This window comes from Sander vitreus, chromosome 16 (assembly GCF_031162955.1).
Source record: "Sander vitreus isolate 19-12246 chromosome 16, sanVit1, whole genome shotgun sequence".
Taxonomy (NCBI): domain Eukaryota; kingdom Metazoa; phylum Chordata; class Actinopteri; order Perciformes; family Percidae; genus Sander; species Sander vitreus.
This window is the reverse complement of record NC_135870.1, coordinates 27,879,725-27,899,061: the sequence shown is the minus strand read 5'-3', so window position 1 is coordinate 27,899,061 and position 19,337 is coordinate 27,879,725. Positions and strand designations below refer to the sequence as shown.

Here is a 19,337-nt window from a genome sequence, read left to right as displayed (position 1 = left end):
GTTAATAGGGCAATTGTCCAGCTCGTTTTGCCACTGACAGGCTCAGATTATTATTCTAATTGTCTGACAACATTATGGAAAGGATCCCTAAAGAGATAGACCTTTAAAACCTCTTTGAGACCTCAGCTCTGAAGTTGCTAGCGCTAACCCCACCAGACTCCATTTAAAAAAACAATACTCTTAGCGTGTATAGAACCAACATATTTCTACACATGCGCGACTCACATCGTGTAGGGACTCACAATGTGTATTTACAAGCAGTAAATTCTTAAACTTTCTCTAAACTTGTGAACTGCATTTTGGATTGCTTATTTAGTTATATTGTTTAAGTTATGTTGTTTCCTTTTTGATTATTAAGTTGGTTGTAAAAAGGATAATAGATAATATCCTTTGGCAGCCTACCCCTGTGTTCTCTATTTTTTGTCACAGCCTATAGGAACAGGGTTGTAACACTATCCGAACATTCTCTTGCCTTTAGTAGTAGTTTTTCTCATTGTAATCAGTTGTAGGCAATGTTTTCAGTAAGACCTTTTCCAAAAATATATTTGTGTACACTGCACAATTACATAAACATAATGTACAAATAAAGTTATTAACAGAGAAAAATGCAGTGTTGCACCATTGATGTAATATACACTCGAGTTATTTTACTCATGTAGCTTTACATAAATAGATTTCACAAGTGTTGTTTAGTCAAAGACTAATCTTTCTTGTTTGAGGCAAACACTGAGATAACCCTGAACACACCTCCCTTGTTGAGGAAGTCTTGACACTAAACATTCTGTGCCAGGTTGACTCATCAGTGAATGTGATGTCAGTGTGAGTGGAGGAAATGTCAAAGTGAAAGGACACCAAACAAACATCTTAGCTCTTACATGTCATTTATTCATTAAGCAAATGTTACAGCTATACCTTTCCCAATATTTGCAGACATAGGGAAATATATATTGTGTAAAAGTGAAATAGCAAGCAAAGAGTTCTGTAAAGCTGAGTGACAAGTGCAAGTTGGTGGCATCATCAAAACTAATATGCAGCTTCAGAGTATTATCACAGTTTCATTCTTTGTATTAAGACATTCATACATGCGCATAAAAATCTTACTGGTCAGTAAAGCACACAAAATGTTTTAATTAAGGTTGTTTTCTTTGTCATAGCATTTCTAGGCCAAAGGTAAATTCTCACCAAGTAACATTCTAAAGAGGCACTGCTGAATTTCAGGGGACAATACATGTTGGACCATTAGACCATGTCAAAATGACAAATAATAAAAGATAAAAGCACAAGTTTTTACAGTTGTATCCAATAAAACTGTATAATAAACACACAAAAGGTTAATATTCAGAAATACTAAGAGAATTAAAGCTAAACTGAAGGTTTCTGGGCAAACCAGACAGCATTGGAATTATTTCCATTGCACACGCCTGGAAAAATTAAAATGTACTAAAAAGACTTTATGTCATGATGCTGGAACATCTGGAACATTGGTTACATTGTTTGTATAAGTCAACTTCAGGCTTCCAGTGCTAACAATACTTTTTCTTCAGAACGCTCTTTGCTTGCAAAGAAAGAAGGTACAATATTTGTGAAACCCTTTAATGACCATGAAAGAGGGTTCCAAAGTACATGAAGGCAGACATCTGCATGTAGCTGAAGCCTAGTTGATGTTTTTCGTTTTAAGATTTTCTTTACGAAGGCACATCATGAGCAATATATATATATATATATATATACACACACACACACACACACACACACACACACACACATTTCTTTAAGCAAGGAGCTTCCTATCCTCTTTATAATGCATCACACTAGGCATGTTTGGATCAGTATTTGGAAAAAACTGCTCTGACAGAAAAATATGTCATCTATGGAATTACATTTGTTTCAAATGTATGAGTGCACAATGAGACATTTTGAAAACAGAACATTTTTGGTAAAAATTGTGTGCTCAATAAATATAATTGCAGGTTTTCCGTTATCCACATAAACTCACAATATTAATTTGTTTGACAAATTTTGCCTTGTTTAAATCCTCCTGCTCTATGCACTCTCATACTGTGCTCAAAATGTCTACATTACACAAATATAATGCCATAGATGTATTTTGAGCATGTGGAAAAATAAAAGGATTGGAACCATGGAACAAATGTAGATAAACTTGTTTCATATGTGTGCATGTGTGTGGACTTTGGTTGACCATTTAGTTGTTTAGACATGCTCATTGAAAGTCTCCACCACTCATCCAGGGCCTACTTAGTATGGTCCTGTACCCAGTGACTTAGCCTGAGGCAGTAAGTCTGTGGACTGACGGTAGAGAAGGATCGGCCTGGATATCTCAGCCTCTTCCACAAATACTCCAGCCTCTTTTTAAAACTGTAAACTGTAAAAATATCAATGATGCCGATGAAGTAGCGCTGCTCAGGCCCATCAATGACGTGCAGAGGATTCTTTAAGTTGGGTAGCAAACGTCGGTTTTGGGCTTGGAAGTCAGGAAGCTCAGCTGCGTCACTGCCTGGCCCTGCATGCTCTGAGTACATTTGAAGCGTACCATCACTTGATGCAACTTCTGCTTGTGATTGCATCAAACAGCTTCCATCTGTTTTACACAACAGTAAGGTGGCGTCATCTTCTGGAACTGACCCAGGCACAGCAGCTATGCCTGCGTGGACAGGGCTGGAGCCTGGATTCACAGATCTAAAATTAGAGTCACAGGGAACAGAATGGGTATGAGCCACAGCAGTTTCTAGATGTAGCTTTTAATCTGTGTTGTAAAGTGTTCTGATCTATCTATACAGACATACAGTACATTATCTATTCGTCTATTGTGCAATACTAATACTAAGAGTCTACAGCCATGCTAACAGGTCTGTGAGGCAAGTCAGGCACAGTATAATGCTTTGAGCTAAATAGTATGTCAAAATGCAGTACCCATAATGACAATACTAATATGATGTAAATCAGATGAAAAGTTGACATTAAACACAACAGGCAACTGGCTGATGGAAAAGCAGGTATTTGGTTATAAACCAAAGTATTGGACAATAATAGGTGACAGGGATTGCAAAATTATTGGAAAGGTTAATTTTGGCCAACATTAAACACACCATCCCTGCTACTCTGGAACATCAGTTTGCATACCGTGCAAACAGGTTGAACAGAGTCATCAGCATAGCTCTTCAGACTGCCCTGGAGCACTTGGCAAAGCCAAATACATACATCAGGATGCTCTTTCTGGATTCCAGATTGGCCTTTAATACTGTCATTCCAAGCCGATTGGTGTCTAAACTGCACAGCCTCTGCCTGAACTCGACCCTCTGCAACTTAACTCTTACCGATTTGGGTACCAACCACCTTCCGGCTTCCAGGTTAGGAAAACATATATCGGCTACCATCACCCTAAACACCAGTGGGCCCTAAAGATGTTTGCTGAGTCCTCTCCTGTCCATCTTCACCCACGTCTGTCAGCCTGCCCATGCAACAAACTCCATCATTAAGTTCACAGACGACACAACAGTTGTGGGGCTGATTTTCAATGATGAGCTGAGATGAGGTACAAATCCTGACTTCCTGGTGTTGCACTAACAATCTCATTCTGAACAACAGCAAAACCAAGCTTATACCAAGAGATTGTAGTGAATTTTAGGAGGTCCAAGAGAACAGACCCTGTTTTCATCAACAGAAATACAGGGGGCATAAGTAAGTACACTCCTATGTTAAATTCCCATAAAGGCAGGCAGCTTTTTATTTTTATAGGCCAGTTATTTCATGGATCCAGGATACTATGCATCCTGATAAAGTTCCCTTGGCCTTTGGAATTAAAATAGCCCCATATCATCACATACCCTTCACCATACCTAGAGATTGGTATGGCGTACTTTCCATAAAATCATCTCTCAATGCAAATCAAATCAGCTATTAGGCTATTTTAATTCCAAAGGCCAAGGGAACTTTATCAGGATGCATAGTATCCTGGATCCATGAAATAACTGGCCTTAAAAAATAAAAATCTGCCTGCCTCTATGGGAATTTAACATAGGGGTGTACTTACTTATGCCCCTTGTATTTTAAGGAAAAACATTTATTTATTTACGATATATTATTCATTCACAAAGAAAAATGGTGTCCTTAAAGATTGTATTTTTCCTAATTTTTTTAATTAAGACATTAAGATCAATTTCCTAAAGATGATTTTTTTATTCCTCTTTTAGTCAACTTTAGCATGGGTGTCCTAATTTGTTCACATGACTGTAAGTGGGAATCACAATTTCTGGCTTAGAATTGGGCTCCTGACACTTGAACATGTCATGTATCATATAAACCATTTTTATTTTAAGAAATTAGACAAAATCATCACAATAAGAGGAACATAAACAAGACCAACCTGATCTCACAGAATTCCGTGAAATGAACACGGCCCCTTAACCCCCAAAATCTGTGGCAGTTTTGCGGAATCGCAAAAAATTCCGTGATGGGCCCACGGAAGAATTCCGTAAAATGAATACGGCCCCTTAAGTTAAGGAAAAGATCGTGGGTGGGCTTACGTTTCCATGACACGCGGGACAACAACGGGATGGTTGGGTTTAGGAAAAGAAGAACGGGATGGTTGGGTTTAGGAAAACAATAAACGGTTGGGTTTAGGAAAAGAAGAGCAGGATAGTTACGGTTGTGTTTAGGATACTTGACACGCGGGACATAATCCCCAGTCTCCTGGGTGAAAGTCCTGTGTTTGACCCATCCACCACCCCAGCTAACCTCCCTACGCGGATTTTCGGGCTTTCATACTACTTGCTACCGTAGTCGCTCCTAATGCTACGTCACCTTCTCATTGACTTTACATTGGCATTGTTTTCTGTGGTGGCCACACAGAATTTTCACACATTCCGTGCCACCACCACATAATGCGGTGTTAACAGTTCGTGATCATTTCACGGAATTCTGTGAGACCAGGCTGACAAGACTCATGTGACATGAGACTACAGACTATTCACTGTATGTAATGGGATCTGATGCAGATCCTTTTGTGTTGGTTCACTTAAACCGATTTGTTTTACACAGCTTAAAAGGTTTGAGCTGTGTAAAACCCTTTTATCGATACTGTTGTCAAAATGTAATCTCTGGTTGTCAGCATTCACAGATCTGCTAAACCACAGAATTGTTTGGAACAAGTTGCAGTTTTTCTTTCTCCACCCACTCACTTCTCATATGAGCACAATTAAAAGGTTTATAAATTCAATTCATTGTTATTGAAGGTGAATGGTGTAGATATATTTTTCTTACTGTCAGGAAATCCCGTAACGAGTCAATCTGTCAATACTGCCTACTTTCACTACCTTTTTTATGTCTCACAGCCCCAAGTCCAGGAAGTACATTTCCAGGATAATTGCCTGACATCTGGCACTTTGCCCCTCACTTTCTGCTTTCTGTATGTTGCGGTTCTCAAAATCCCTTTGCTCTGGGGAATCAACAACAAACAAACGAGCTAGCAAACTACACGGTGAAAATGTCAACTTTTGAAGAAAACTTGGATCGTGCAACAAGAGGCCTGCTAGGTTCTTTCGGTGAATGATTGTAAAGATTTACAAAGACTATGTTTATGGCATTTACTCTCTAAGTGGGATGTTTTGGGACCCATTGGTGGGATTGCTGTGGACGAAGTACACACGGCGATACACCGGTAAGAGCAAATTACGTTTAACGGTGTATCCGGCTAATTTTAACAGCTCAAGTTACTGTATTGTGTGAACAGTTAACTTTATTTAATATTTTATGTGGCGTTTTCTTTTTCGTAGTGCAAATGTTCCACCAAAACAATTACCTTTCCAAGACTGTTTTGCCGAGCCACTGCGTCTGGAGTTTAGCCACGCCTAAGACAATTGTGATTGGTTTAAAGTAGTGCATGTCTTTTCATCGATGTCCGTTACCTTCCGCTTTCTTTGTGTTGGAATTTTAAACTCCAGTGGATTTTTGAGGACTATGGTTAACTGCTCCTCAGATTTCTGCAGGGTAAATCCAGACAGCTAGCTAGACTATCTGCAGTGGTGGAATGTAACTAAGTACAAATACTTTGTTACTGTACTTAAGTACATTCTTCACGTATCTGTACTTAACTTAAGTAGAATCAATAGTGCATACTTTTGACTTTTACTTCGTTACATTTTGCAGCAATTGACTACTTTCTACTCCACTACATTTCTACAACGTTATATTTTCGTTACATTTTCTGATCAGTTTTCCCCCTGCCAAAACGTCTTCCTGACCGTCACACGTTTGTCTCACCAGTGAAGTTTGGTTGCCATAGATACTGTATATGGGGCACCGCCGATCCTTCATCAGCTTCCAAGCTGGCTCCGGTGCTCCAGAGCCCGGGCGCAGCGCCGATGACCCTTGGTAATACAGCCTCCGGTAAAAGTGAAAATGTCTGTTTTTTATTATTCCCGTTTTTAAATCATAGTTCCCATCTATTTCTGTCCAGACGTTTACTTTTCCGCCAGGCTGCGTAAGACGCGTTCATATCTATATATGGACCTGTTCACATCCGCCTCCCCATTTCCGCTGCTTCACACACTTTATTTGAAGTGAAATAAAAATTAAAAATAAAAACGTCTTAAAATACATCCATGAATAAAAGCAACCACATTCCAATTCTAACAACATATTTCCGTTTTATGCTGGTTAGGATAGGAACTTTTTTTTAAAAGCCAGGCCTTATTTGTGGTAGTGGACAGTATGGATACTGTCGAATCTCAGCATCAAAATAACTGAACCAGCCCTTTGTAAATCAAAGGTCGCTAGACACAGTGCCCTCACTGACCAAGGTGCAAACTAACGAATTAACCTTTTTTTTTTTGGTAATATGCAAATAAGATTAAGAGAATAAATCGTTATGCAAGTACTTTTACTTTTAATACTTAAAGTACATTTAAAATCAGGTACTTTTTACTTTTACTTAAGTAGGGTTTGTCATTGTGGTACTTCTATTTTTACTAAAGTAAATATGTCTCTGGTTATTTGTACTTTTACTTAAGTATTAAGATTCAGTACTTCCTCCACCACTGACTATCTGTCCAATCTGAGTTCTCGCTCGCATGACTAAAACAACTTTTGAACGTACACTTTCCACCAAAACATGTTCCTTCCCGAGGCTATTTTGCACCGTCTTTGTTCTGAGCTTAGCGCCGCCCATAACGATTGTGATTGGTTTAAAGAAATGCCAATAAACCAGAGCACGTTTTTCTCCCATCCCGGAATGCTGTGGACTAGCCAGACCCTCCTCCGCAGTGCTGTGGAGGATGGTCTGGCAAAGCGAGACTAGGTTTAAAGCGATGCAAACAACCAGGAACGTTTTTTTAAAAGATAGAGCGAAATAGGGCTAAATGATTAACTGATTATCAACATAGCTATCTATAACTTATGAAACCCTGTCATGAAATGTCAAGACCCTGACTTTTTGGTTCTCATAATTAGAGTAGCGAAGGAGAGACTCTGGTGGCGTTCATCGTGGTGTAAGGGCTGATGGGCCACGAGGAGACTGTAGTCCAACACGTTGAGCCTCCGGAGGAAGTGTGTGTCGATCTCTACCTGCCGCAGGAGCCAGGGACGCTGCTGGTCTGCACACATACACACACCACATAACATTACAACTCAAACATGGCTGTACAGAAATACACAGCAAATGTGTACATGTCGATATTACCACTGGCATTTACACACACCATTGGCATTGTTTTTTATTTGAGTTAGATTTATTTGAATAAGATGTTTCCATATGGTTCATTTAAGGTAAAGCAGGGTTCGGCAACCTTTTTAATATGAAGTGCTATTTTAAAATGTTCTTGTTAATCAGTGTTCCATATCTAGAGCTGCAAAGATTAATCGATAAGTCAGCGTCAACTATTAAATGAATCAGCAACTATTTTAATAATTAATGAATTGGTTTTAGTCTTTATATATATATATATATATATATATATATATATATATATATATATATATATATATAAAAAGAAACAGCTTCTTAAATATTTATTTTCTAGTTTATTCAGTCCTCTATGACAGTAAACTGAATATCTTTGAGTTGTGGACAAAAGAAGATGGCAGTGTTATTTGTTTTCCTTTCGGCTGTATTCTTTGAAGAAGGCAACGAGTACTAGCCCATCATATAAGGCAGGTATTCGCTGAATGTGGATAGGGAAAACCACTGTGCCACTGGTTGAGCTAACACATGGTTGCTGAACCCTGAGCTAGAAGAATGCATTTTGGCACAGTGTTAGAAACATTATGCTCTGCAGCCTCCAGAGGCTTCATAATCCAGTAACTGCCATGATGTAGCCTATAGCCTGGTAATATTTATCCTTAACCTTATCCTTTACACACTTGTTTTTGACCTAAGACCATAACCATTTTTTTTTTGGTTGTTGCTGTCGCTGTTTTGTTTTGATCTGTTTTTTGTCCCCTGTATAGTTATATTTTACTTCTTAACTTTAACTTCTTTTATTGATTAGCACAGCCTAAGCTGGGTGGGTGGGTGGGTGGGTGGGGAAGATGTGGGTGTGGTTTATAATTGTCTTTCTTTATTGATGTCTTTTTTTTATTAGACTGTATTGTAAATCTGAATAGCATATATGTATACTATTACATACATATTATAATAACAGATTAATTTCTTGCATGGATTTTGTAACTGTAAAAGAAAAGAAACAATATGCTGATTGGCCTGAAGGGGGTGCAACTATGTTATCTGTGTTATTACACTGCTTTATATGACTCACAGCACACATAAACATCACATTTTGTTTCCTTACCCAGAGTGATGGACTGGCCTTCAAAGTTGAGGTCTTTGAGAACCACAATAATCTGGCTTCCCTCTGGTGCAGGCTCCGTCCAACGACTCACCTCACAGCCCTTAATGTCATACCTGGCAATACAAAACACACATCAAACCACACAAAGAGGCCGCACAGTCTTTTGTTTTTTGTGTGTTAACATAAAGTAGTTATACTACTCATGCTTTGTGATTCGGGGGGCAAGCAAATCAAGCTTACCTGGCTCCCCCCATCTTGGAGGGAGACTACTATCTCAGTGATTCCAAAGAGGGCAAGGACCCGAAGGAATGTGGATCATATAGACCTATCAGTGTTTTAAACCAAGATTACAAATTATATGCAGCTATTTTAACCAAAAGAATGGAGGAAGTGATGCCTTTTTTGATTAATGAAGACCAAACCGGGTTTATTAAAGGTAGACAGATTCAGGACAATATAAGGAGGACCCTCCACACTATTGAATATATAAAAAAGGAGAAAATTGGAGCTATCCTACTTAGTATGGATGCGGAAAAAGCATTTGACTCGGTGGGGTGGGGGTTTCTTTATATAGTTATGGGAAAATTTGGCTTCCATGATAAGTTCATTAAATGCATCGAAACATTATAAACGTCCCCCATAGCCAGAATTAAGGTAAACGGAGGCCTGTCAGGAACTATTCATCTGCAACGCAGCTGCCGCCAGGGCTGCCCAGCCAGCCCAACGCTCTTTAATCTTTTTATTGAACCTCTTGCTCAAGCCATAAGGCAGAATCCCAACTTGGAGGGCATTACAATAAAAGATAGAGAATACAAAATATGTCTCTATGCGGACGACGTCTTGGTCAGCCTCAGTGGCGTAACGAGCCAAGACCGGGCCCCTAAGCAGGATTATCAAGGCGGGCCCCCCTACTACAGCACGTGATGACGCCGCAATGTCCACGAGTAGGCTACCATCAATAGGACAGGATAGGATCATAGAGACACAGCATATAAGAGATGAGATGACTGACAAAATCAGGAGTAGCCTACGCGCACCACAACAACAACAAAAAAAACACTGACCATAACACATGAAAAAACACACAAGGGCAGTCCCCCTTGTTGCGGCCCAAAATGCCTGATTTTGCAATAAAAGTTGCGATGTCTTTTGTATGTTTGTTGCAATGAAGTTGCAGAAGACAGTGAAAGTTGCAAAAAAAGTTTTTTGTATAGTTCTTTAGGAAACTTGTTTTGGGGAGAATAATAATTATTACTATTAATTAATTACTCTGGGCTGAGATTTCCTTAGGAACTTTACCAAAAAGGCTCAGGATGCTGCAAATGTTGGTATAATATGAAAATGGCTGGTGGATTTAAGACAAAAAGTAATAATTTATTGAATGAATCAAATAAAAAAAAACGAGTGTAGCTGTCCTCAATTTAGGTCATCCTGTACGTCTCATCTCCGGTTTTTCCTGCATCCACCGTGTGTGTGTGTGTGTGTGTGTGTGTGTGTGTGTGTGTGTGTGTGTCAGTCGCGGGGGGAACTCAGCAGCCCCGCCCGCTGCAGAGATCAGACAGGATGTAAACAGCAGCAGCTTTCAGTGACTTTAGAGTGAAAAAACGTTACCGCGTACATTGATGTTAAAATGTTTAAAGGTTGGCAGGACGGTCTGAAATGTTCTGCACGGTCTTTCGTTGTACGTTTTGTTGGTAAATGTGAGATGTTCGAGTCACACACGTGAAGAGAACGGTCTCTGAAACAAGGAAATCAATTTGACCCGTTCTCACTCTCGCTTGGTCAGTGGCCAAATGCGATAGGGGTCCCCGGCTGTCAATCAATATCTTCCAGTCACGCGGGCCCCTGATTGGTCCGGGCCCGTAAGCACCGCTTACCCTGCTTACCGATAGTTACGTGTCTGGTCAGCCTAAAGAATCCAGAGTCGGGAATACCGATGGATTTCCTGCAGTTGTATGGAACCCTGTCAGGCTACAACCTTAATGTTGATAAAACACAAGCCTTGACGTTCAATTTTTTGCCATCATTAAATCTTAAGGATAAGTGCAAGTTCAGCTGGGACAGCTGGGACTTAAATACCTGGGCGTTAACACAGGACATACCACAGTTATTCTTGGAAAATTATGTAAGTATTAATTCACGGATAAGGGAAGACCTAGACAGATGGGCCTCCCTTCCCCTGGAACTTGGCAACAGAATCCTGACAATAAAGACAAATATCTTTCCCAGATTACTTTATCTGTTCCAGTCCCTACCCATTTGTGTCCCTGATAGTCAGTTTAGAGAATGGGATAAGATGATATCCCGTTTTATCTGGAATAGCAAAGCCCCCAGGGTGAGATATACACGGGTTTCCTGTTTGCAAACATTACAGGGGCGGAAAGCCAGATTGGTGAGCAGGTCCGCTACTGTAACAACCTTAAGTATTGAGGCTTTCCTTATTGTTTGTATATAACTGCTGACTCAATAAAACGTGATTTTAGTTGGATCTGTTTGTCTTTAATTTTGCAGTGTTACTGTGATATATATGTATGGCTATAATTGTCATTTTAGGCTAATGTAATAGCCTATGTTAGCAGCAGGGTTACCTCTGAGTGTACCCCTATGGTTGGTTTATGCCTTAAAATAATGGCCAGGATTTCCGGGAAAAGGTACGATACGTGTGTCTCCATTTCAAAACATCACTGCAGGTTGACTGTTTTTAGCAGCAGAGGTTGATTGTGGGCGAGAGGGCGACAACACTGTCGTGGTTAGCTCGCCGAAACTCTACTGCCGCTGTCTTGGCAACGTTAGCTAATGTCCGCTAGCATACGTACAGGCTAACTATAGCCAGTTAGCTTCGTGTGTAACGTAATAAAAACCTTTAATAAAATATTATAAAATGATGGTACAAAAGGAGCACTAACGCCACAGGTCTTATGTTGACAACGTGGACGCAGATATAAGAAACTCCAAAGGCAGTCGTAATATTTTCGTAGCAGGCTAGGCTAACGCTGTTGCGCTAACGTTAGCAAAACATCGGCGTAGCTTTAGCCAGCAGTCTAAACTCATCTCGAGTCCGGACCTTTAACTGTCTATGGTCTGGACTCGAGTACTACAGCCCTGACAGGTAGATATCACATAGCTGAACAACTGAACAAGCTGCAACTTTTCTGATTGATACAATGGGAGCCTGATTCTTGCATATGACCCCAATCTGCCCTTCTTATGGCTTGAGGCCATAACCTCCGCCGTTTTTTGGCAAAAGCATGCTTCCCCCTAGGTATGTTAAACATCAGGCACCCATCACTGGCTCTGTTTGTACAATTAACCACGCAACAACTCCTTGGCATTTTGACTTACGCTATGCTGTTGCTACTACTACTAGCTACACGAAACACGTCTTCTTTCTGCCCCCCAGTTGCGTGCGCAAGCAGTGATGACGTTTCAGAGAAATCCATGTATAAGACTTTACAACTGCCAAAGTGCAGTGGGGGGCTGGGCTTACCAAGACTCAAAGATTACTATTTAGCGGCACAAATAAGACCACTGTTGCTCTGGTGCAATAAAGACTACTTTGCAAAATGGAAGGAGGTGGCGTTATCACTGTCTATACAGAGTTTATTAGGATGCCCAATGTTGGCTAAACAGTATGATATCCCGAGCCAGTGGGTTAGATTCTCTTTAGAAACCTGGTTTGGCCTGGTGAAACAACTTAACATTCAGAAAGAAATTCGAGTTTTAATGTGGCCAACCCACAACCTAGTTTTCCAACCAGGTATGAGTGATGGAGGCTTCACTCAATGGGCGTGGAAAGGACTCTCCACGCTATGCCTATTAGTTGAAAACTTATACACTTATAAACTTATAAACTTATACAGGAAAATATATCAGGCATTACCAAAATTTTTATCAAAGCCTATAATACAAAACTGTCCAGAAAGATCATTGGAGAACTATACAGATATATAGCTGAATTAAGAGACCACTCAACAAACTATATCAAGGCGAAATGGGAAAAAGAATTGGGAACAGTAATTACTTCTGAAGACTGGGCAAATATAATGAACACACAAATCACCACTACGGCCTCACAACTGTGGAGAGATTTTTCCTGGAAATATTGTATCAGATTCTTTATAACACCAAAGCAAAAGTCTAGGCAGACAGGACTACTACCTACATGTTGGAGAGGATGTGGACACAGTATGGCGGCTCATACACACATATTTTGGTGCTGCCCCACTCTTAAACCCTTTTGGGGAGGAGTGGAAAGCATAATTAGAGAAGTCTTGCAGTATAATTTTAATTTGACTTGCTTATCATTCTACCTGTGTAATAGGACACTGAATTACCAAAGAAAGACTGATACCTCCTAAAAATCTTTATGGCTGCGAGCAAAAAAAGCCATAACAAGAAGATGGCTCAACACGGAACCTCCCACGGTTGACCAGTGGAGAGTCATAATTAAAGATATCCAAACTATGGAGCTACTGACTTTTAGCCTCAGATTACAAAGGGACAAAGGTGATGCCCTCTGGGAAAAATGGAACGCCTATATTATAAGAAGGGGTGATAGCCTGTCTTAATGCCTTGTATATTTTGGTTAAGGAGAGCAATGGCCATATCGTTGTAATCAATGGCGACCTACTCGCATCCCCACAGTTCTCTCATGTTTCGTTCTTGTTTCGTTCTTGCAAGCGTATGTGTGCAATTATGTACATGAGTATGTTTCAACTTTTTGGACATATGGTAGTAATTGAACACGTGCATGTATGTGTTCAGGTGTGCAGGCATATGTGTGTATTTCTTCTGTTTTTGTTCCCATTCTTTGTACAAAAACTTGAAAAATAAAGTATAAAAAAAAAATAAAAATAAAAAAGCTTACCTGGCAATGATTCGATCATCAGGATAAAACACACTTTGCATAACAATGAAGTATTTCTGCAAAGGACAAGTGAAAAAGTAAATGAGCTATATAATGCTTTGTTACATCCATTAATTATAATGCCAACTAGAACAGTTTTAAAATTTGATCTGTACCTTCCGCCTGTGTGGGATTTTGATCCTGTGAACACCTTGAAAAATAATGACAAATCACTTAGTCCTATACAACATGTTATTTGACATATTGTCATATTATAATGTTGTTATGGCGGGCATTTTGGCAGACACTTGTCTCTTTATACATCCAATAGACACAGTAACATTAGCATTCATTTTAGTAATGTTTCTGACCATTCAATTAATGGTCAAAAAATGTTCTGGCCTTTAGCTCTGTTTTTGGTCTCTTGGTCTCTGGCTCTTTAGCTGCTAAATGCTGCTGAAGGGAGTAGCAAGGTCGGGTGACAGTTCTCTGGGGGTTTGTCACTACAAGCGATTCCTTTCACATTACACGTTATACATTATCACCCCCTTCCCCACTTTTCCCATGTTTTAAAGTGGCTATATGTAACTTTTAGTTTGTGTTGATTCTAGCGGCCGCTTTGGACAAAAGTCCGTAGTGTTTTTACTACACCTGCCGTCGTAAAGGTCTTTTTTATGTTACGGTGCTTTATTGCCCAATGTATTACCGAGTAAGCGTTACAGGGAGGTCGTATAGTTGCGATGAATATTGTTGTAGCAAACAACGTTATAATAACTTAGATTAATATAACACATTTCATGAAACCCATGGACGCTTAACACAAGTAACTTTACAGAGGGACAAGGGGAAAGAAAATAGTAGGCCAACACAAACACGGAGTAAAAGGAATTAAACGTCCGTGCTAAATGGAAGGAGGATGTAAGTTATTTTAGTGAAATAGACATTTTACATACCTGAGGGCCAATTCGGGGTGGGTTTTGAATAATTTACAATCTCGTAATTGCCTCCATCTGTTGAAAGCCCGACCGAGTGTGACTTGCGTTATTTCCTGTTGTCTGTTAGTCTCATTTGCTGTTACAGGTCATTTTAGACCATTGTATAAAAAACAACAGAGCTTCAGAAACATTAAAAAGTTACATATAGTCACTTGAACCATGTTGAAAATGAATGCATTGTCTATCCACTCTGCGCTCTTAACAAAGAGCTGTGTCAGTGATTTATTATCAAATCCATTTATCTTGCTTTTTGAGAGAATGCACAAAATCAATAAAATTTCATACCACGTTTTCACTGCTACCTTGCACCCAGGCAGATTCTCATAGCACGCACACACATATTCTACACACGAGCACAGATGTGCTCACACACGCTCCTCAAACCTATGCCACTAATGAATTCAAGACTATCATGAAAGGTGGCCGATTGTTGTGATATTGTAGCCTTTTGTCATGGCATGTTGCCCTAAATATTTATGTGGAGTGTAGTAATGCGCAGGTCAGGGTTATAAGAGCCAACCAGCAAAAAAATATGCTATGTTAATCAACCACCTGAACCCGACCCGACCCACAAACCTTCCAACTTTATGCATTACTAGCACAACTGTTAGAACTAAGGACTGTCAGGACAGAGATGACAGAGCACCGCATGGCTCTCCAAAGTGTGTGCGTGCGTGCATGTGAGAGAGAGAGAGAGAGAGAGAGAGACACAGTGACAGAGTGACGGAGAGAAGATAAAGGGTGGACTACTGCACCCAAGTTATTAATAATTTATTCAGAACACTGCTCTTTCACTTTTTGAGCCAACCACCTTAGCATGTGATAGTTTCTAGTAAGCTAACCCAAACCCGTGGGTCGACCCATGCATCACTAGTGGAGTGCCTCTTCAGTAGCAGTGTTATGTGTATAAAAATGTGTGTGTAAGCAAAGGTGATTCTTCATATAGTAGTAGAAATTATTGGAAGATGAATTTAGTTTATTGGAGAAAACATAGGTGCACTTTGACAGTTGTCCTCTCTACATTTCTCATTAATTTGATAACATTAAAGAAATTAATTTAAAAGAAATTGCAATTGCATGCAAGCATAAAGAGATCCTCTACCGGGGCAGGAAGAGAGGGAGAAAGTAAAAAGAAGTGTTAAATGAAGCGTTTGGTTTGTGTTTAACTGGATACTCTGTGTGCTAGGCTTGGCCGGTTTGATATCAAGCCAAACACCGGACCAGACCACAAAATTTTAGCACTAGGTGTCACACTTGTCAAAGCCACTCCCAAGTGAGACTGATGTCTGTCCCATAGTGAGAGTATAGCAACTCCAGACCACATGGTGGCAGTAATGTACCTCTTAAGTCTTAAACATGACTTTTTACTTATAAAACTTATAATAACCTCTTTGGTTTAGGTGTATACACTTGTATACACTCATGTATGAAGTGAGACTTTTCAGCTCACTTCTTTCATTGGCTTGAAATCGCAAATGTTTCCATTTTGGCGGTGCAGTTTTAGTTTTAAGTTTATGCTACTGCCCAACACTACTTGCAATACAAGTTGGATTTAGTGTTGTGACGCCGTCGGCAAAGGTTGCTAATGTAGGCTACTTTTTAAATTGCCAGAAGGTGTCATAGTGACAAATGCTGGTTCAACTGGTTAGCATAAAATCAAACCGGTTTAGCCTCATACACCGGACCGGACGAGGGAAACCAGAAATCAACCCAACTCTACTGGTCTATTATTTTGTTATTACAACCCAGTAAGATGAACCTATGAAACATTGGTAGCAGCGGTGGATTCACGTAATTAATATGTTCAAATGTCATTAACAGTTGAGTCCCGTATTTTCGTGTTGTGGCTTGTTTTAAGTTAGCTTCTCTCAGTAGCTAGAGGTCAGTTTCACGTGCGAACGTGTGCAGTCATGTGGTTTGAAGATGAAGACCAGCCGAAAAATAGCAAAGGATCTGGAGAATTCACTCGCTACGGTGAGTAGATTGACCTGCCTTCTTCCTTCACTGGAGATGGAAGTCAGAGCTTCCTCAGCTAGGCAAGGACAACTGGAGGTGGCATTCAGTGTGCTTATAGGAGTTAAAGGACAATTCCGGGGCAAAATGAACCTAGGGAATACCTGCATAGAACCTGTTAATAACATATGCGTACAGAGTCGACCGTTCTCTGGGATACGTTTTCATGCTAATCGAATGTGTCTCTAGCTTGAAACAAGCAAGCGCAAACCAGTGATTAGCTTGTAACGCTTGCTTTCAGGGCAGAGGGTAAATCACTATTTTATTATTTATTTATTATTATTTATCACTAACAAGGCTCAAAATAGCACCACACTTCAACGGTATCATAATGAGGGTCCCTACATGTAAACCGAAGCATTGAGAACTTAGTAAGTGTACAGACAGTTTATTAAAAAGATTATAGAGACAGCAGCGTAAACAGTCATGACCAGTCGAACCACGAATGCTGTGTTTGAGCTATGTTACTGTTTACTGGTTGCACGGCGTTCGACTGGTCATGACTGTTTTCCAGGATGGCGTCCGCATGTAAACATGAAAGCTAGAGACACATTCGATTAGCATGAAAACATATCCCAGAGAACGGTCGACTAGGTACACATGTTATTAACCCCTAGGTTCATTAGATCCAAGATCTAAGATGGCGCCGCAGACGGTCGACGGTCGTGTCTGTGTGCGTTGTTTTGTTTTGTCTTTTAACTTTGTTTTTTCCGATTTGTACCCGGATCTCTTTCTCCAGAGAAGAGCTCTTGAACATCAGGAGAACAATGCCAGAGGATTTATTTCCTACTTTTCTTCTCCCTACACTGGAAATTTTGGACATTTTAGTCAAAGGTGCGCTCACCTTTGCTCACGCAGCGAAACGTCGGAGGAGAGGGAAACGGGCTGGTGCGTCTCCGCCAGCAAGGATTACCCACACCATTACTGGGCATATTTTTCTCTAACATGCGTTCACTGCCCAACAAACTTAAAGAATTACAACTGCTGTTGGGGAAAAACAGGGACTTTTCTTCATCTACTGTTTTGTGCTTCACGGAGACGTGGCTCTGTGGATTAATACCGGACTCTACAGAGCGGACAGAGACACGGACCTCTCCGGCAAAACTAAAGGTGGAGGAATCTGTTTCTACATCAACAGCGGTTGGTGCAACGACGTGACAGCACCATTGTTCTCCTGACCTGGAATCTTTAATCATAAACTGTAAGCCTTTTTATTCACCCCGTGAGTTCCATTCATTCATTCTGGTCGGTGTTTACATCCCGCCGCAGGCCAATGTGCAGGTCACACAGCGCATGCTCGCCGAACAGATACTATGTGTGGAGAGGACCAACCTGGACTCCTTAGTAATTGTCCTTGGAGATTTTAACAAAGGAAACCTCACTCATGTACTACCTAAATACAGACAGCATATTAAATGCCCGACCAGAGTGGAGAACATTCTGGATCACTGTTACACCACAGTCAGGGATGCTTATCACGCCGTCCCCCGTGCTGCTTTGGGCCTCTCTGACCACGTCATGGTTCACCTGATCCCCGCCTACAGGCAGAAACTAAAGCTCTGCAAACCTGTAGTGAGGACATCAAGGAAGTGGATCAGTGTAGCTGTAGAGGATCTCCAGACGTGCTTGGACTCTACTGACTGGGATGTGTTCAGGACTGCTACCAACAGTCTGGATGAGTACACAGAGGCTGTGACGTCATATATCATCTCAGCCAAACTCAGAAGGCTAAGGTTGGATAAGGCAGAGGCGTTCAAGAGTGGGGACAAAGAAGAAGAAGCAAAGTACAAGTTTAGCAAGGCGGTGAAAGAGGCTAAACAACGGTACTCTGAAAAACTCCAAAATCAGTTCTCAGCGAACGACTCTACTTCTGTCTGGAGAGGGCTCAAACAGATCACCAGCTTCAAGCCCACAGTCTCCCACTCCACCAACGACCGACGCCTAGCCAACAACCTTAACGAGTTCTACTGTCGCTTTGATAGACAATGGGTCAGTCCTATAACCATCCCCCCAACAAAGGGTCTTCCCTGATACCATCCCCCGTGACACCTCCCAACAGCTCCAGCTACAGTGCATCACCTCCACCTCCCCCACCTTAAAGGTCCCCCCCTCCTCCTCCCCACCCACCTCAGTGACGACTCTCTCCATCAATGAGGAAGATGTCAACAGACTGTTCAGGAGACAGAACCCCAGGAAAGCTGCTGGACCAGATGCTGTCTCCCCATCCATATTGAAGCGCTGACCAGCTGTCTCCAGTGTTCGCGGACGACACCTCCCTCATCGGACTCATCTCTGATGGTGACGAGTCCCCTTACAGGTCGGAGGCTGACCACCTAGTGAAGTGGTGCAAGCAAAACAACCTAAAGCTCAACGCTCTAAAGACAGTGGAGATGGTTGTGGACTTCAGGAAGAATTCAGCCCCACCTGCCCCCATCACCCTCTTTCCGCTTCCTGGGAACTATCATCTCCCAGGACCTCAAGTGGGAGCTTAACATCAGCTCCCTCGTCAAGAAAGCACAACAGAGGATGTACTTCCTGCGGCAGCTGAAGAAATTCAACCTGCCAAAGACAATGATGGTGCACTTCTACACAGCCATCATTGAGGTCCATCAGGACCAAAACCTCACGACACAAGGAAAGTTTTTCCCCCTTCGCCACTAGCTTTATTAACAAGGCCCG

General features: G+C 41.0%; 1 protein-coding gene across 2 annotated transcripts in view; it reads right to left on the bottom strand.

The window, feature by feature from the left end:
- Positions 1-872: 872 nt before the first annotated feature.
- pip5kl1 (phosphatidylinositol-4-phosphate 5-kinase-like 1) overlaps positions 873-19,337 on the bottom strand; it is a 57,943-nt gene continuing 39,478 nt past the window's right edge. The window contains exons 1-6 of one of the 2 annotated variants that reach the window (XM_078272016.1): positions 14,604-14,704; positions 13,827-13,861; positions 13,672-13,727; positions 8,805-8,917; positions 7,448-7,610; positions 873-2,697 (exon numbers count right to left, since the gene is read on the bottom strand). In XM_078272016.1, the coding sequence (XP_078128142.1) occupies positions 2,253-2,697; positions 7,448-7,610; positions 8,805-8,917; positions 13,672-13,712 (762 nt within the window). In that variant the 5' untranslated portion in view covers positions 13,713-13,727; positions 13,827-13,861; positions 14,604-14,704 and the 3' untranslated portion in view covers positions 873-2,252. Of the gene's footprint in view, positions 2,698-7,447; positions 7,611-8,804; positions 8,918-13,671; positions 13,728-13,826; positions 13,862-14,603; positions 14,705-19,337 lie in introns of those variants that run through there. The other variant, XM_078272014.1, reaches the window with a different exon arrangement.